We start from the raw sequence: 15,786 nt of genomic DNA, 5'->3' as shown, positions 1-15,786 counted from the left end.
TTTTGGGGGGGGGAAACAAACGTCCACTGCAGAGGACGCTGGCTCTCATGAGGATATGAGTTTCACTTTAGGAATTGAATTACTGACATAAATGACATTTGTCAAAGAAATGATAGTAGATTTATTTTGTCTTTTAAACATTATGCATTTTTTATTTTTTATTTAGCATTAAGTTGAAATTACCTTAACCCCCTTTTGGCTTCTATGACTTTTAATTTGATATTTTAAACATTTTCATAATTTTTAATACATTTTTATCACCATTCTATTTAATTAATTACTTTATTTTTTTTCTCAATTTAATTTTCATGACCATTTGTTGATACAATTCTAAAAATAAATATAATTCATTAAAATAGTTGTTAAATTTTTTTTGCAAATCTAAAGTTTTTCTTTACATTTATTATTTTTTATTTACTCATTTATTAATTTTTTTATAGATTTTTATGACCATTTTATTTCATTAATAGTTTTTTTTTTCTCTATTTAATCTTCATGATCATTTGTTAATACAATTCTAAAAAAAAATAGGTTATCGTTCATTAAAATTGTTGTTCATTTGTTTTTGCAAATCGAAAGTTGTTCTTTGAATGTATTATTTTTAATTTACTAATTTATTTATTTTTTTTATACATTTTTATGAGTATTTTCACAGCACTTTGAGATGTGCTTCACAGGTCAAGTCAGTTCCAAATAAAAGCTAAGATGAAATATTCTGAATGTAAAAACAAAGTGTAGTTGAATGTGCTTCTAATGGTCATAGTGAGGTGTGAGTGGGTCCATTTGAGGTCCTGAGAGAAAAAGGCGCTGACTCATCATGACCGTGGACATTTTATTGAACAATGCTTAAATGTTGAGGTTCTGCGCCAAGTTCTCCGGCATCAAGCAGTAAGAAACAGGAAGCAATAAAAAGAAGAATGGGCGTCTCAGCTTCTACTCTGAGCAGCGGCCCGGGTCCATCAGGGTTTGGGTCACGGGGTTCTGACCCTGCATGGTGGCCTCGCAGCTCACCGAGCCGGCCGTGCTCCAGCGGTCGGCGGGGAGGCTCAGGGTGCTGGTCCAGCTGTAGCGGCCGTCGCCGGTGGCCTCGTCCGAGCTGTGTGACACCCCCGAGGTGCTGCTGCTGCCCCCCACCTTCCAGCCCAGGGTCCAGGCCTGAGGCGAGCCTCCGCTGGCCACGCACACCGCCGTGGCACTGCCAGTCTGCAGCTGCTCTTTGGAGGGGGGGAAGATGGTCAGCGTGGGGGGCCGCACCTCACCCGCTAGGAGGGGGGAGGGGGAGGAGAGATTTAATATGTCACACTTTAAAGCTGTCAATCAACATGACAACACCTCCTGCTAGTGCAAAGATGAGTGAGGAGACTCCGACTGCCACATTTATCTTCCAAATAAACTTCAAATAAAACTGTCAGAAAGTTTTGTGTAAATAAATGAGGTGCGTTTAAGTCAAAAATGTCAAAATGTTTTCCTGTTTGACATTCTGACATTAAAACTGCATTTGTGTTGAAATTTTGGACTCTTTTTTTATACTTTATTTGAATTACGCAAGCGAGTATTTTACTGTGATTAATCACGAATAATCCAACTATAAAAGTGAGAATAATCTTATTTCAATAATAATCATTTTGACAGCACTAATAAAAACATAATTTATTAGCATATTGGATAAGAGCAGCGGTGTCAAACTCATGTTAGATCGAGGGCCACATGGAGAAAAATCTACTCCCAAAAGACAACTTCAGATTATTTTCTTTGTTTAAAAATAGAACAAGCACATTCTGGAAATGTACCAATCTTAATGTTGTTGGGGTTTTTTTTACACTTACATGTTGCGGTTAATAGTATTCTATCTTTATTTGTTGTTATTTATACTTTCTGAATAAATTATGTGATAATGTTCATCAGTCAACTCATTGGTGTTAATTTTCAATCTATCAAGATGAAAAAATAATATCAAAATTAAAATTACAAGATTTTATTCATGTAGTTTGATCATTTTCCTCAACTGGTGCACTAACATCATGTGTTTTTAGTTTTTTTTACATATGTAGTATCATCTACAAATCTTGCTATTGCGACATCTAGTGGACACATTTGGGACAGCAGTTTCTTTCATTCAAAAATGTCAGCTCATTTTTATACTTAGCAAACTCATCCTGCGGGCCGGATAAAACCTTACGTTTGACACCCCTGCATTAGATTCATCTTTTTTTAGATTAAAAAGTATAAAAAAAGCATCCTTTGATTTTTCAGTATGTGGCACTCGCTGACTTGCAAACACAAATATTCATAAATCATTAATTATTTTATTTTATATTTATTTTAATTATTTTATCTTATCTTTAAGATTTATTTCAATATTTTTACACTTTTTTCCTCCTTACTTTATCTCCCTTCTTTACATAATCCATCTTTCTATTGTTACAAAAGCTATTAGTAGCACACAGAAGGAGAAGGATGAAATAAGCTGGGCTTCTTCCTACTTCTTTTCGCCTGACGTGTTGAAATGTTTGATAATTATGTCAGAAAGAAATTACATGGTGACATGAAATAGACAACAATCGCATGATAGTCACCATGACAACCAGACTCTCATATTGTTAGCTGCTCCTAGATTGACATCACATTCTAATTCCAAATTCCACACAATAAAATCCTGCTTTTGTCACACAGAGTGAAAAACAAGGACACATCTGGTACTCACAGCCGATGACCAGTTTGGTCCCTTCGCCGAAACTCCACCACAGTGATGCAAGGTTGTGAGGCGCTCGTACAAAAACCTCGCCGGCTGTGAGCAAAGCGACGCTCCCCCTGTCACGTGGTCGCCTTTCTCCTCGGAGCAGAGCAATGGTTTCACATGGACAGGAAGTGGTCCTGCCCACGCCTCCCTCTCACTTTCACAAAGACAGGTGCGCTCGGAGCTCATTTGCATGAGCGCTCCGCTTGGCCGCACCGCCACGTCTTGATAAATCTGGACTCTTTCCACGCACTGGGCTGGAAAAGTGCATCAAGATGTGGCCTGCACCAGTGCTTCTGCTCGTCCAGTCGGCTCTGCTGATTCAAGGTGAGACAAAGACTCTTTTGAGTCGTCCCTAAAGGGAAAGTGTTGATGTAATCATCGCCGTCTCCTTTCAGGATCTTCCGCCCAGGATTCTCAGATCCAGACGGACAAAATCAAGTATGTCAGTCTTGGTGGGACGGTGACCATCAGCGCCAAAGGGAACTCACACACTGAAAATTATCTCAGTTGGTACCAAGTGAAACCTGGACAGGTTCCTAAACCTCTGATCTACGGTGCATCAAGTCTTTCTTCTGGAACACCATCTCGATTCAGTGGCACACAATCTGGCTCTGACTACACTCTGACTATCAGTGGTGTTCAGGCAGAAGATGTCGCTGATTACTACTGTCTTGCCTATATTGGATCTTCAACGTATACACGGTGATTGAGAGCTGTACAAAAACCTCCTTTGGTTTGAGGGAAGTGAAAGTGGAAGATGATGATGACTGGTCCACTGAACAAAGATCACCAAGCAGAACCAGCGTCAATCTGAACAAGTCCAAGTTCAAGGATTCTTCATTCCTTCAATGAAAAAGTCTCCTTCTGCCTGTCCAGCTCAGCCAGGCGTGTCCACAGTGGGCACACAGGGCCCGTTTGCCATTGTTCTTGATTGGCTTGTAAGAAAAATTTGAAATGAGGGAAGAAGAAGTCACACTAACACTCAGGGCCGGCCTGTCCAATAAACATTTCATACCAGGGGTCTTTAAACTTTTCCAGGCCAAAGACAATAAAGATGGAGTGAGGACGGCCTAGCTTGTATAAAATTCTATAATTATTCAAATTAAATTGTATTAAATGATATTATTATTATAAATTAAAATTATACTGGCTCTAAAGGTAATTTTAGGTTTATACCTAAAATATACATTAATTAACTCCTAAGTCACTCACATTAAACTGAATATTGCGTAAATACTTACTGAAGGTCACTAAGGGTCACACAAAGACTAGACCAGACCTGGGCAAATTAAGGCCCGGGGGCCACATGCACGTCCATGTTGAGCTTTTCAATCTGGCCCGCCGGACATTCCCAAATAATTTTTTTAGATCTTTAAGATGGAAAGTGTAGCTGCCATTATGATGTGCAGTGATGTTTTCTAATGACCGTAAGTCATACTTGCCAACCTTGAGACCTCCAATATCGGGAGGTGGGGGGGCGGGGGGCGTGGTTGGGGCGTGGCCAAGGGCATGGTTAAGAGGAGAGTATATTTACAGCTAGAATTCACCAAATCAAGTATTTCACATATATATATATAATATAATATATATATATATATATATATATATATATATATATATATATATATATATATATATATATATATGTATGTATGAAATACTTGACTTTCAGTGAATTCTAGCTATATATATATTTTATTTTTATTTTTTATTTTATTATACATATAAATAAAAGACATACTTGAATTTCAGTGTTCTGCAGGCTATCCAGTAGGTGGCAGTATTGTCCTGTTTAAGAGTGTCACAACATTGCCGTTTACGGCAGACGAACTGCTTTACTAAACGTGACTGCTGTTGTTGTGTGTTGTTACCGCGCTGGGAGGACGTTAATGAAACTGCCTAACAATAAACCCACATAAGAAACCAAGAACTCTCTCTGCTTGTTGTGCACTCTACTCTCTAAAAGCCGTAGATGTTATGACGTCATTGGGCAGGCAAGCTGCTGGGAAAGCGGACGTGAGAACGGCTGTCCCCACTCAGGTCCGCATTGAGCTGGAGGGGGCGTGGCCTCCAGCTCCGGCTGAATACCGGGAGTATGTCGGGAGAAGGGAGGTTGTCGGGAGAGGCGCTGAATACCGGGATTCTCCCGCTAAAAACGGGAGGGTTGGCAAGTATGCCGTAAGTCTTCAACTATACAAAGTATTTCAATGGTTGGAATCTGCGCTTTGGGATGATATACCAGTTACTATGGTAATCTAATTAATTACTATGGTAATCTAATTAATTACTATGGTCATCTAATTTGTTACTATGGTCATCTAATTAGTTACTATGGTCATCTACGTCACAGCAGCTCAGACGAGGCACCAAGCAGTGTGGGAGGGAAGCGTTTCCACGGACGCGGAAGGAGATTTTCACAACAAAGTTCTAAAGCTTAGTGATGTATCAGATATATCAGATTGTCGGCGGGTTTATTTTGTACCCTTCGCGTTCATATTTCACTGTTTGTTGCAGTTTTGTTGCGTTTCAGTTGATTGTAAAATATGTCGATCGAAAGGGGGTGTGACGTTCATGTTTTGTCAATATTCAGTGTTTTATCGTTCATAGAAAAATTTAAAATTCCATTACGTTTTTTAAGGCGGTCTGTCATAACGTTTTTAGCATTCAATCAGACATTATTGTGAGGTTTTGTATTAGTGTTCCTAAAAATAGATATACCGGCCCCCAGACACATTTTTTTCTCTAAATGTGGCCCCCGAGTCAAAATAATTGCCCAGGCCTGGACTAGACAATGCTAATGCTAATAAGTGTCCTATTATATTAGTAGGGACTCTTATTTATTCGTTCACTTAGCAGGCTGAAAGGTGCCAATTTTGCTTTAAAACAGAACTTTGGATAAAAACTAAGGTAACTTGTAGACGGTAGATTTAAGAACTACCACAACGGCTGCGATGGCGGAAGAAGGCTGCAGCAGAAAAGGGTCCCCAGTCGTCTTGGACTCCATGCCACTGGACCCTGACCCGACTCTGTCAAGGATCGTGTGGTGACTGTCTGTGCACCAGTCTCCCCACGTAAAACAAAGTCATGCACAGGCATCCTCCATAAAGGGTTACACCCCTACCAGGAGGATCGTCATACTTGTTCGAGTGAGCCCATTACGTCTCCAGCCTTCTCGCATGTGCATGTCCTCGCTCTGTTTTCCCTCCCCGTCGTGTTCATTGTGTCCCGTGTTGTTTCGCCCTTCCTCGTTGTCGAGCTGTGTGTCTCGTCTTCCCGGATCCCCTCTGGACTTCCTCTTGCCTCTCTGGATTTCGACCTCACGCCCGCCCTCTGACCACGACGCCTCGCTCCAGCCCTTGACCTTCCGCCCGTCTTACGACTTCCGAGTCTGCCTTTCCCTCTTTGGACTTCCGCCTCGATTTCAACACGCACCTACAACACCCGCTGGTAACCACTCACATATAATCGCCACACATAGTCACACGTCATCTATTTGGATTACCCACACGCCTCACTTACATTTCAAGCTGTTCATAAATACGCTGACAGCTAACGACGTCACTGTCTCACTGACGTCTCCTTCTCCCAAAGCTGACATGCAGGCTGTTGTCTTACGTCATAAATATTAGCGCTGTCAAAATTAACTGCTTCGTCACACAAAATGATGGCATTAATTGTGTATAAACGCAGATTAATCACACAATTAATTTGGAGCGCACATGCTTATTTACTTTAATTGGTGATGATTACCTGAAAGGTGATCAGGTCGATACATAGGTCAGTGCAAAGATGAGGGAGGAGACTCCAACTGGCAAATTTATCTTCAAAATAAACTTTAAATAAAACTGAGGGCAAGTTTTGTATAAATAAATGATGTGTGTTCAAGTAAAACACGTGAAAATGTTACTTTTTGATTGCATTTGTGTCCAAATATTGGGGTATTTCTTTAAAGTTAATTTAATGTGCGCAAGTAATTATATTACTGTGATTAATCACGATTGATTCAAATTTTAAAGTTTTTTTAAACTTGATACAAACAATAAATAATTTTGACTGCATTAACAAATATACTACTTATTAGCATATTGGATTAGTTTGAGCATTTTTTTAGTTGTGTGATAATTGGCACTCAGCATCAAAGGTTGGAATTGGGGGTTAAATCACCAAAATGATTCCCGGGCGTGGCCACCGCTGCTGCCCACTGCTCCCCTCACCTCCCAGGGGGTGATCAATGGTGATGGGTCAAATGCAGAGAATGATTTCACCACACCTAGTGTGTGTGTGACAATCATTGGCACTTTAACTTGAACTTAATAATGATTTTAAATTCAAATGTGTGAAAATAGTCACTTGACAGCACTAGTTTATATAGCATCAATGTAAAAACAAGGTATGCTTTTACTAAAGGTCCCAGAAACTTAAAGTTCCTAATATTTTGGTGGAAAAGGGCCTAAGGTGTAAATTGTTTTAGGCAATTGGAAAACCCTAGACACCAGCAATAAATACATCTTATTATATTACAAAATACATATTTGACATTCAAATGTTAGGAAAATCGGTTTCAAGCAGCCTGGCTAGTTATTTGACCCTAAGTGTTTTTTTTACAATGCTCACGGTAACCCAATATCAATGCATCGCTTCTGTATTGGCATTTTTGTGACGGTTGGTTGGCGCCCTCTAGTGGGTAGATGTCACAGTTGCAGCCGGGTAGCACACACTCAGTGTGTTAACAAGCACTAAAAAGCTCATTATTGTCTTAATTGGATTTAAAATATTTTTTTAAACACTTGTAAAAATATTTTTTAGGTCAGTAATGTTTTTCATGAAGTGGTTGAACCAGTGGCATCATTGGACATTTTTAAGGGGGCTAAAACCCCCCTAAAATATCCCTAAAACCCCCTATATTGATTGACATTGTTTTATTTGAAAAAAAGGTATTTTTGTTGTTTGTATTTACAAAAAAATGCCAATAAATGTAATACAGAATATCATTAATCACATTATTTACTTAAATCCATCCATCCGCTTGTCCCTTTTGGGGTGGCGGGGGGGTGCTGTAGCCTATCTCAGCTGCATTCGGGCGGAAGCCGGGGTACACCCTGGACAAGTCGCCACCTCATCGCTGGGCCAACACAGATACACAGACAACATTCACACTCACATTTACACACTAGGGCTAATTTAGTGTTGCCAATCAACCTATCCCCAGGTGCATGTCTTTGGAGGTGGGAGGAAGCCGGAGTACCCGGAGGGAACCCGGAGGGAACCCACGCAGTCACGGGGAGAACTTGCAAACTCCTCACAGAAAGATCCCGAGCTCGGGATTGAAATCAGGACTACTCAGGACCTTCGTATTGTGAGGCACATGCACTAACCCCTGTTCCACCGTGCTGCTACTTAAATATGAATACAAATATGTGATGTTTTGTTGACTTAAAATGAAATGAAATTAGTTTCTTTGGACATATAATCAACCATTTTGTGTGATTAATTTAACAGCACAGATTATACATATTAGCACCTTTTGCCAATCCTGATTTGAAAGTTGCCTCTGGTAATTTTATTTTAAGTTATTTATTTGTCTTTATGTTTGTAAGTTTCGCTCCTTGTTCATTTCGATCACTGTAAAGACAGGCAAGTGATCACTTACATCAGTCACTAAAAGTCCACTCTTCCCATCAAATACATACAGTATATAACAATATTGTCAATCAGTAAGCTGTCCTTTGTTATTATGCTAGGTTTTACAATTAGTGGAAAGAAACTCAAGCTTCATACTGTAAGGCAGCGGTTTGCTGATTCATGTAGGATTATTAACAGTGGATGATAATCACAATAATGGTTGAGCCTCCCCTATTTCAAAACTTAGTGAGCCTCGGTCAGGCCTCTGCTTCGAACTTTAAACAAGGGTCCTTGAATGCCCCACAGCTATGAGATGCAACAGTGATCTGAATTTTCGTGAGCTCATAAATCGACTTTCTGACTCTAATTCGGATTTTGGTTCATGTTCCTATTTCTCGGTCCCCCACATTCTGAGATGATTCTGAACTTTCCGACGATGGCGATTCCAAGCATTAGCTAATCAACCTCCTGTATTCTGATTAAAAGTCAGACCAGGATATTTTTGAGTCTTTGGCCAATCGATGGTTCTTCCATTGTTTATCATCTTCTTCACTGACCCTGACCTGGGCACCCGTTTGGCCATCTATTCTAGCCAACCATGTTTTGGCCAACGGCGGCGTCCAGAGGCCTGCAGAGTTATGTCTGCTGGCTCCAGGGCGACCTGGGGTCAAGTCACTGCCCGTTCCTGCCGGTTGGCCAGTGCAGGAGTCATTTCTGGCCCTCCTCCAAACTTCCCTCCATCCATGCCATACATATGCTTCTTTTGGTCTGCCGCCAGACCTTCCTTAGCTCGCCAGAGCTCAACAAGGACGTCTGGAATCTATCCTTGGAGGGTGGGGTTACTACGACTGGCAACCGTGGAGATGCAGAGTCCCCATCAGTTCTGGGTTTGCGGCAGCCCAAACGCAGGATACCTCTAGTTCCCATTCTGGCTTTGTGGCAGCCCAAAGCCTTCTCAATGTCTTGGCCAGTTATTTTCATTAAACAAACAACTCCCCCAAAAAATGCCCAAAAATTTAAGCCCTCCTTTTCCCCATTCAAGACCCCCTGAGAGAGTGGGCACGGTCTTATTGTCCCACTCACCAATCAACAGTGCTTTGATCTTTGCCCAGGTTACTTCGGTAGATGTAGACTTGACAAATATACGGGGAGATTTTTGTAAGCAGCAGACATCTTGTTTTTTTTCCTACAAGTATGCTAATGGCATCTGCCATGCAGAGATCTAGGGTGGATGACGGGGATCCAGGGCTGTTCCTGGCATGACTAGACCTGCCAGTCTTTGTCTAAGTGTATATAAGAGAGGTTCAATGGCCAGGCTAGAAAGCTGACCAAAGATCGTACAGCCCTGTCTGATGCCATGCTACACAGCTACAGGCCTGCTTAGTCCTTTTCCTAGTTTTAACAGGGACTGTGCACCTTTGTACAGAAAACCAACACAACTTAAAAATGTTTCGCCAAACCCAAATGATTTAAGTGCAGAAAATAAATATTTAAGATCGACCATCAGGTCTCTCACAAAAAGTTGCAAGCTGGTCATCAGTCCCTCCCGAGCCACAGTCTTCTCCAGACCAAAGAAGAAGGAACAGGGGGCAACCATGTCCCTGAGCTGCAACAGTCTTGACCGGACTAGCGCCACCTTCATCCTTTCTTGAACAAAGGTATCCAAGGCTAGCTGGTTCTCCTATAGAAGCCTTGCTGCATCCTGGGTAGGACCCCATGCAGATCTGACTGGATATTTTAATGCCCTCCTTTAGATAGATGGATGGATGGATGAATGGATGGATGGAGGGATGGATGGAGGGAGGGAGGGAAGAACAGACTGATAGATAGATAGATAGATAGATAGATAGATAGATAGATAGATAGATAGATAGATAGATAGATAGATAGATAGATAGATAGATAGATAGATAGATAGATAGATAGATAGATAGATAGATAGATAGATAGATAGATGGATAAACAGATAGACAAGAGTTATCATTGTCATTACAAGATCGATCCACACGTGTTCTAGCTGACCTGAGTTGTACCACAGTTATCTTTAAAAAAAAAAGTAATATCTATTTATAAACAAAGTAATATAGATATAGAACATTTATGTCCAAAGTGTCTCAAAATTAACAAAAAAATCTCTGTCGTAAAAATTGGGAGTGACATCGTCAATGCAGCTATCAATTTGAGCGCCAGATGTCAGCTAGCGGCTAACACACCAGTTGTCAGCTGGTGATTAGCGCGCATGTGGTCGGATAGCGATTAGTGCGCTGTGATCAGCTAATGATTAGTGCGCTAGTAGTCAGCTGGCAAATAGTGCGCTAGTTGTCACCTAGCTATTAACGTACTAGTTGTCAGCTAGCAAGTAGTGCGTTGGTAGTCAGCTAGCAATGAACGCGGTTGTTGTCAGCTCGTGATTAACACGCGAGTTGTCAGCTAGCAAGTAGAGGCCCAAGCTGCCAGCTACCAATTAACTGACAATTACTTGTCAGGTAGCAAGTAGCGCACCAGTTGTCAGCTAGCGGATAACACACCAGTTGTCAGCTAGTAATTAGCACGCCTGTTGTCAGATAGCGATTATCGCGCTAGTTGTCAGCTAGTGATTAGCGCACCCGTTGCCAGCTAGCGATTAGCAGTGCAAGCTGCCAGCTAGGAATTAACGCATCAGTTGTCAGCTAGCAAATAACGCACCAGTTGTCAGTCAGCAAGTAGATGCGCAAGCTGACAGCTAAAAATTTGCGCTCGTTGTCAGCTTGCGAGTAGCACAACAGATGGCGCGCCAGCTGTCAGATACCAATTAGCGCATTAGTTGTCAGTTAGCGAGTAGCGCGCCACTTTTCAGCTCCACCTAACGCAGCAGTTATCAGCTAGCGATTAGCTTATCAGTTGACAGCTAGCGAATAACACACTAGTTATCAGCTATCAATTAGCACGGCAGTTGTCACAGAGCGACGACAGCGCCATTTGTCAGCTAGTGATTAGCGCACCAGTTGTCAACTAACGATTTTTTCTGTGCAAGCTGTCAGATAGCAATTAGTGCTCTAGTTTCCAGCTAGCGATAAGTACACCAGTTGACAGCTAGCGATCAACACGCCAGTTGTCAACTAGCAATTTGCAGTGCTGCCAGCTAGCGAGTAGTGCGCCAGTTATCAGCTAGCGATAACGCACTAATTTCCAGCTATCAATTAGCACGGCGGTTGTCGGATAGCGACGACAGCGCCGTTTGTCAGCTAGTGATTAGCGCACCAGTTGTCAACTAACGATTTTTTCTGTGCAAGCTGTCAGATAGCAATTAGTGCTCTAGTTCCCAGCTAGCGATAAGCACACCAGTCGACAGCTAGCGATCAACACGCCAGTTGTCAACTAGCAATTTGCAGTGCTGCCAGCTAGCGAGTAGTGCGCCAGTTATCAGCTAGCGATTAGCTTATCAGTTGACAGCTAGCGAATAACACACTAGTTATCAGCTATCAATTAGCACGGCAGTTGTCACAGAGCGACGACAGCGCCATTTGTCAGCTAGTGATTAGCGCACCAGTTGTCAACTAACGATTTTTTCTGTGCAAGCTGTCAGATAGCAATTAGTGCTCTAGTTTCCAGCTAGCGATAAGTACACCAGTTGACAGCTAGCGATCAACACGCCAGTTGTCAACTAGCAATTTGCAGTGCTGCTAGCTAGCGAGTAGTGCGCCAGTTATCAGCTAGCGATAACGCACTAATTTCCAGCTATCAATTAGCACGGCGGTTGTCGGATAGCGACGACAGCGCCGTTTGTCAGCTAGTGATTAGCGCACCAGTTGTCAACTAACGATTTTGCGGCGCAAGCGGCCAGCTAGCAATTAGTGCTCGAGTTTCCAGCTAGCAATAAGTGCACCAGTTGTCAGCTAGCAATTAGTGCGTTAGTAGTCAGCTGGAAATGAACGCAGTAGTTGTCAGCTGACTACTAAGATATTAGCTAGCGATTTGCGCAATAGGTGTCAGTTAACAATTAGCGCAGCAGTTGTCAGCTAGCAATTAGCGCTCTTGTTGCCAACTAGCGCGCCAGTTGTCAGCTAGCGATTAACGCACTAATTTCCAGCTATCAATTAGCACGGCAGTTGACAGAAACCGACGACAGTGCCGTTTGTCAGCTAAGTATTGGCGCACCAGTTGTCGGCTATCAATTACAGCGTTAGTAGTCAGCTAGAAATCAACGCGGTAGTTGTCAGCTTGCGACTAGCACACCAGATATTAGCTAGCGATTGGCGCAAAAGGTGTCAGCTAGCAATTAGCGCTTGAGTTCCCGGCTACCGGTAAGCAAACCAGTTGTCAGTTAGCGATCAACACACCAGTTGTCAACTAGCCATTTACAGTGCTGCAAGCTAGCAATTAGCGCTCTAGTTACCAGCTAGCGAGTCGTCCGCCAGTTGTCAGCTAGCAATTAACACACCAATTTGACAGCTAGCGATTAAACTATGAAATTAACTTAAACCATAAGTAGAGGGGGCCACAGGTTTGAAACCCCCGCGGTTTGCGGTCATCTTTACGACCTTTGAAGGCATTCCCTATTGTAAATAGGAGCTAGCTAGCGAAGGATTCACGCGGCACGAGCAGAGGGGGGCTCGGCCCTTGTTGTGAATGAGGGCTAGCATGACGTCAGCAAAAGCAATGTCAACAATGCAGCTCCTGCAGGAGAAAAGGCGTCACATTCTACACACACACACACACACATTCTACATTCTACACACACACACACACACACACACATTCTACATTCTACACACACATACACACACGCCGACTGATGCCGACGTTCCAAGTCCTTCCTAATCTTGGAGCAGAGTTGGATTAACCAGGATGCAGCAGACGTACTTTTATGTGTGAGGAGCCACCGTGGGCGAGCGAGGAGAGCAGACAAGAAAACCCAGGAAAGGGGGTGAGTTTTGCCGCTACGTAACGTTGACAATCACGCTGTCGTCAGCTGGAATAAAAAGCCGCGCTTGTGCTCCTCGGGTCGTGTTGTTGTTGCAGCCATGCTTTTATTTTTTTTATATATTTTTTTTTATATCGCGGTTCTTCTCTCTTTGCACTTTGGACGCCGACTGTTTTCTTCTTTCTACTCCCGACCGCGCTACAAAACCCCCAAAGTGTCTTTTTAAAAAAAAAATATTATTATAATAAAAAAATGTTTATGAGTTATCTGCGTGTACTTCCTCTCTATAGTCGTTTTGTTTGTGTCCTCGCGTTTTTCTTTTCTTTTCTTCCTTTGAACAAGTCGGTGCGTGCTTAGTGCGAACGAACAAAGATTCCGGTTAAAAGAAAAAAATATTTTAAAAAAAACAATTTAAAAAAACAGTGAAGTATGTGGAGAGATGCTGTCATTTGGAGGAGAAAGAGGGACAAAGGAGTCAGGGCGGCAGCCCTTCCGCCCTGCCCCCCTTATTCCCGCCCTCTGCCGCGGAACACTCGGTTCACACAACGGCCACAAGATTCCACAAATCGTCCCCCTTTTTTTCTTTTTTTTTTTTTACTGCTTTGAGAGCAATATTTATTCATGAGTCCCTAATGATATTTAGTCAGGCGGTGCTGGAATATGAAATTGTTGTGCATGAACTTGCATTGTTGTGTAACCCTTTGTTGTCCCGCTGAACCTCACAATGCTGCGGAGCAATCAGAGGGTGATGGAGCCCATGAAATATTTAGCAAAATATTTAGAAATATTTTCTCGTGAGAGGAATAAACGCTCTGCCCCTTTTGCGATATCATAATCTGGACTAAATATTGACAATATTACAAGGAAAACAACACAATATACGTGTAGAGCAGGCGTGTCCAACTCATTTTAGATTGATTGATTGATTGAGACTTTCATTAGTAGATTGCACAGTTCAGTACATATCCCGTACAATTGACTACTAAATGGTAACACCCGAATAAGTTTTTCAACTTGTTTAAAGGCCTACTGAAATACATTTTTTTTATTTAAACGGGGATAGCAGATCCATTCTGTGTCATACTTGATCATTTCGGGATATTGCCATATTTTTGCTGAAAGGATTTAGTAGAGAACATCGACGATAAAGTTCGCAACTTTTGGTTGCTGATAAAAAAGCCTTGCCTGTACCGGAAGTAGCGTGACGTCACAGGTTGAAGGGCTCCTCACATTTCCCCATTGTTTACACCAGCAGCGAGAGCGATTCGGACCGAGAAAGCGACGATTACCCCATTAATTTGAGCGAGGATGAAAGATTCGTGGATGAGGAACGTGAGAGTGAAGGACTAGAGTGCAGTGCAGGACGTATCTTTTTTCGCTCTGACCGTAACTTAGGTACAAGGGTTCATTGGATTCCACACTTTCTCCTTTTTCTATTGTGGATCACGGATTCGTATTTTAAACCACCTCGGATACTATATCCTCTTGAAAATGAGAGTCGAGAACGCGAAATGGATATTCACAGTGACTTTTATCTCCACGACAATACATCGGCGAAGCTCTTCAGCTACGGAGCTAACGTGATAGCATCGGGCTTAAATGCAGATAGAAACAAAAGAAATACTGGAAGGATAGACAGAAAATCAACAATACTATTAAACCATGGACATGTAAATACACGGTTAAAGGCCTACTGAAATGATTTTTATTTATTTAAACGGGGATAGCAGATCCATTCTATGTGTCATACTTGATCATTTCGCGATACTGCCATATTTTTGCTGAAAGGATTTAGTGTAGAACAACGACGATAAAGTTCGCAACTTTTGGTCTCTGATAAAAAAAAGAGCGGAGGAAGGACTTGCTCACATTTTCCTATTGTTTACACCAGCAGCTAGAGAGATTCGGACCGAGAAAGCGACGATTACCCCATTCATTTGAGCGAAGATGAAAGATTTGTGGATGAGGAACGTGAGAGTGAAGGACTAGGGTGCAGTGCAGGACGTATATTTTTTCGCTCTGACCGTAACTTAGGTACAAGGGCTCATTGGATTCCACACTTTCTCCTTTTTCTATTGTGGATCACGGATGCTATATCCTCTTGAAAATGAGAGTCGAGAACGCGAAATGGACATTCACAGTGACTTTTATCTCCACGACAATACATCGGCGAAGCTCTTCAGCTACGGAGCTAACGTGATAGCATCGGGCTTAAATGCAGATAGAAACAAAAGAAATAAACCCCTGACTGGAAGGATAGACAGAAAATCAACAATACTATTAAACCATGGACATGTAAATACACGGTTAAAGGCCTACTGAAATGATTTTTTTTTATTTAAACGGGGATAGCAGATCCTTTCTCTGTGTCATACTTGATCATTTCGTGATACTGCCATATTTTTGCTGAAAGGATTTAGTGTAGAACAACGACGATAAAGTTCGCAACTTTTGGTCTCTGATAAAAAAAAGAGCGGAGGAAGGACTTGCTCACATTTTCCTATGGTTTACACCAGCAGCT

At 42.0% G+C, this 15,786-nt stretch overlaps 1 protein-coding gene and 2 gene segments (V, D, J or C); 2 read left to right on the top strand and 1 right to left on the bottom strand.

Moving 5' to 3' along the window:
- Window positions 1–933: 933 nt before the first annotated feature.
- LOC133644663 (Ig kappa-b4 chain C region-like) lies at window positions 934–2,932 on the bottom strand. The segment is given in 3 exon segments: window positions 934–1,262; window positions 2,705–2,833; window positions 2,896–2,932. Coding segments are annotated over 3 exon segments (495 nt in total).
- Window positions 2,933–3,012: 80 nt separating this feature from the next.
- LOC133644654 (Ig kappa chain V region 3381-like) lies at window positions 3,013–3,592 on the top strand. The segment is given in 3 exon segments: window positions 3,013–3,064; window positions 3,136–3,433; window positions 3,481–3,592. Coding segments are annotated over 3 exon segments (462 nt in total).
- Window positions 3,593–13,083: 9,491 nt separating this feature from the next.
- Window positions 13,084–15,786, top strand: part of LOC133645567 (transcription regulator protein BACH2-like) — a 59,459-nt gene continuing 56,756 nt past the window's right edge. Inside the window, exon 1 of the mRNA XM_062040407.1 lies at window positions 13,084–13,268. The gene's annotated coding sequence lies outside the window, so the exon portion shown is untranslated. The remainder of the gene's footprint in view (window positions 13,269–15,786) is intronic.

This window comes from Entelurus aequoreus, linkage group LG03 (genome assembly GCF_033978785.1).
Source record: "Entelurus aequoreus isolate RoL-2023_Sb linkage group LG03, RoL_Eaeq_v1.1, whole genome shotgun sequence".
NCBI lineage: Eukaryota > Metazoa > Chordata > Actinopteri > Syngnathiformes > Syngnathidae > Entelurus > Entelurus aequoreus.
This window is presented reverse-complemented; position numbering and strand designations above follow the sequence as displayed.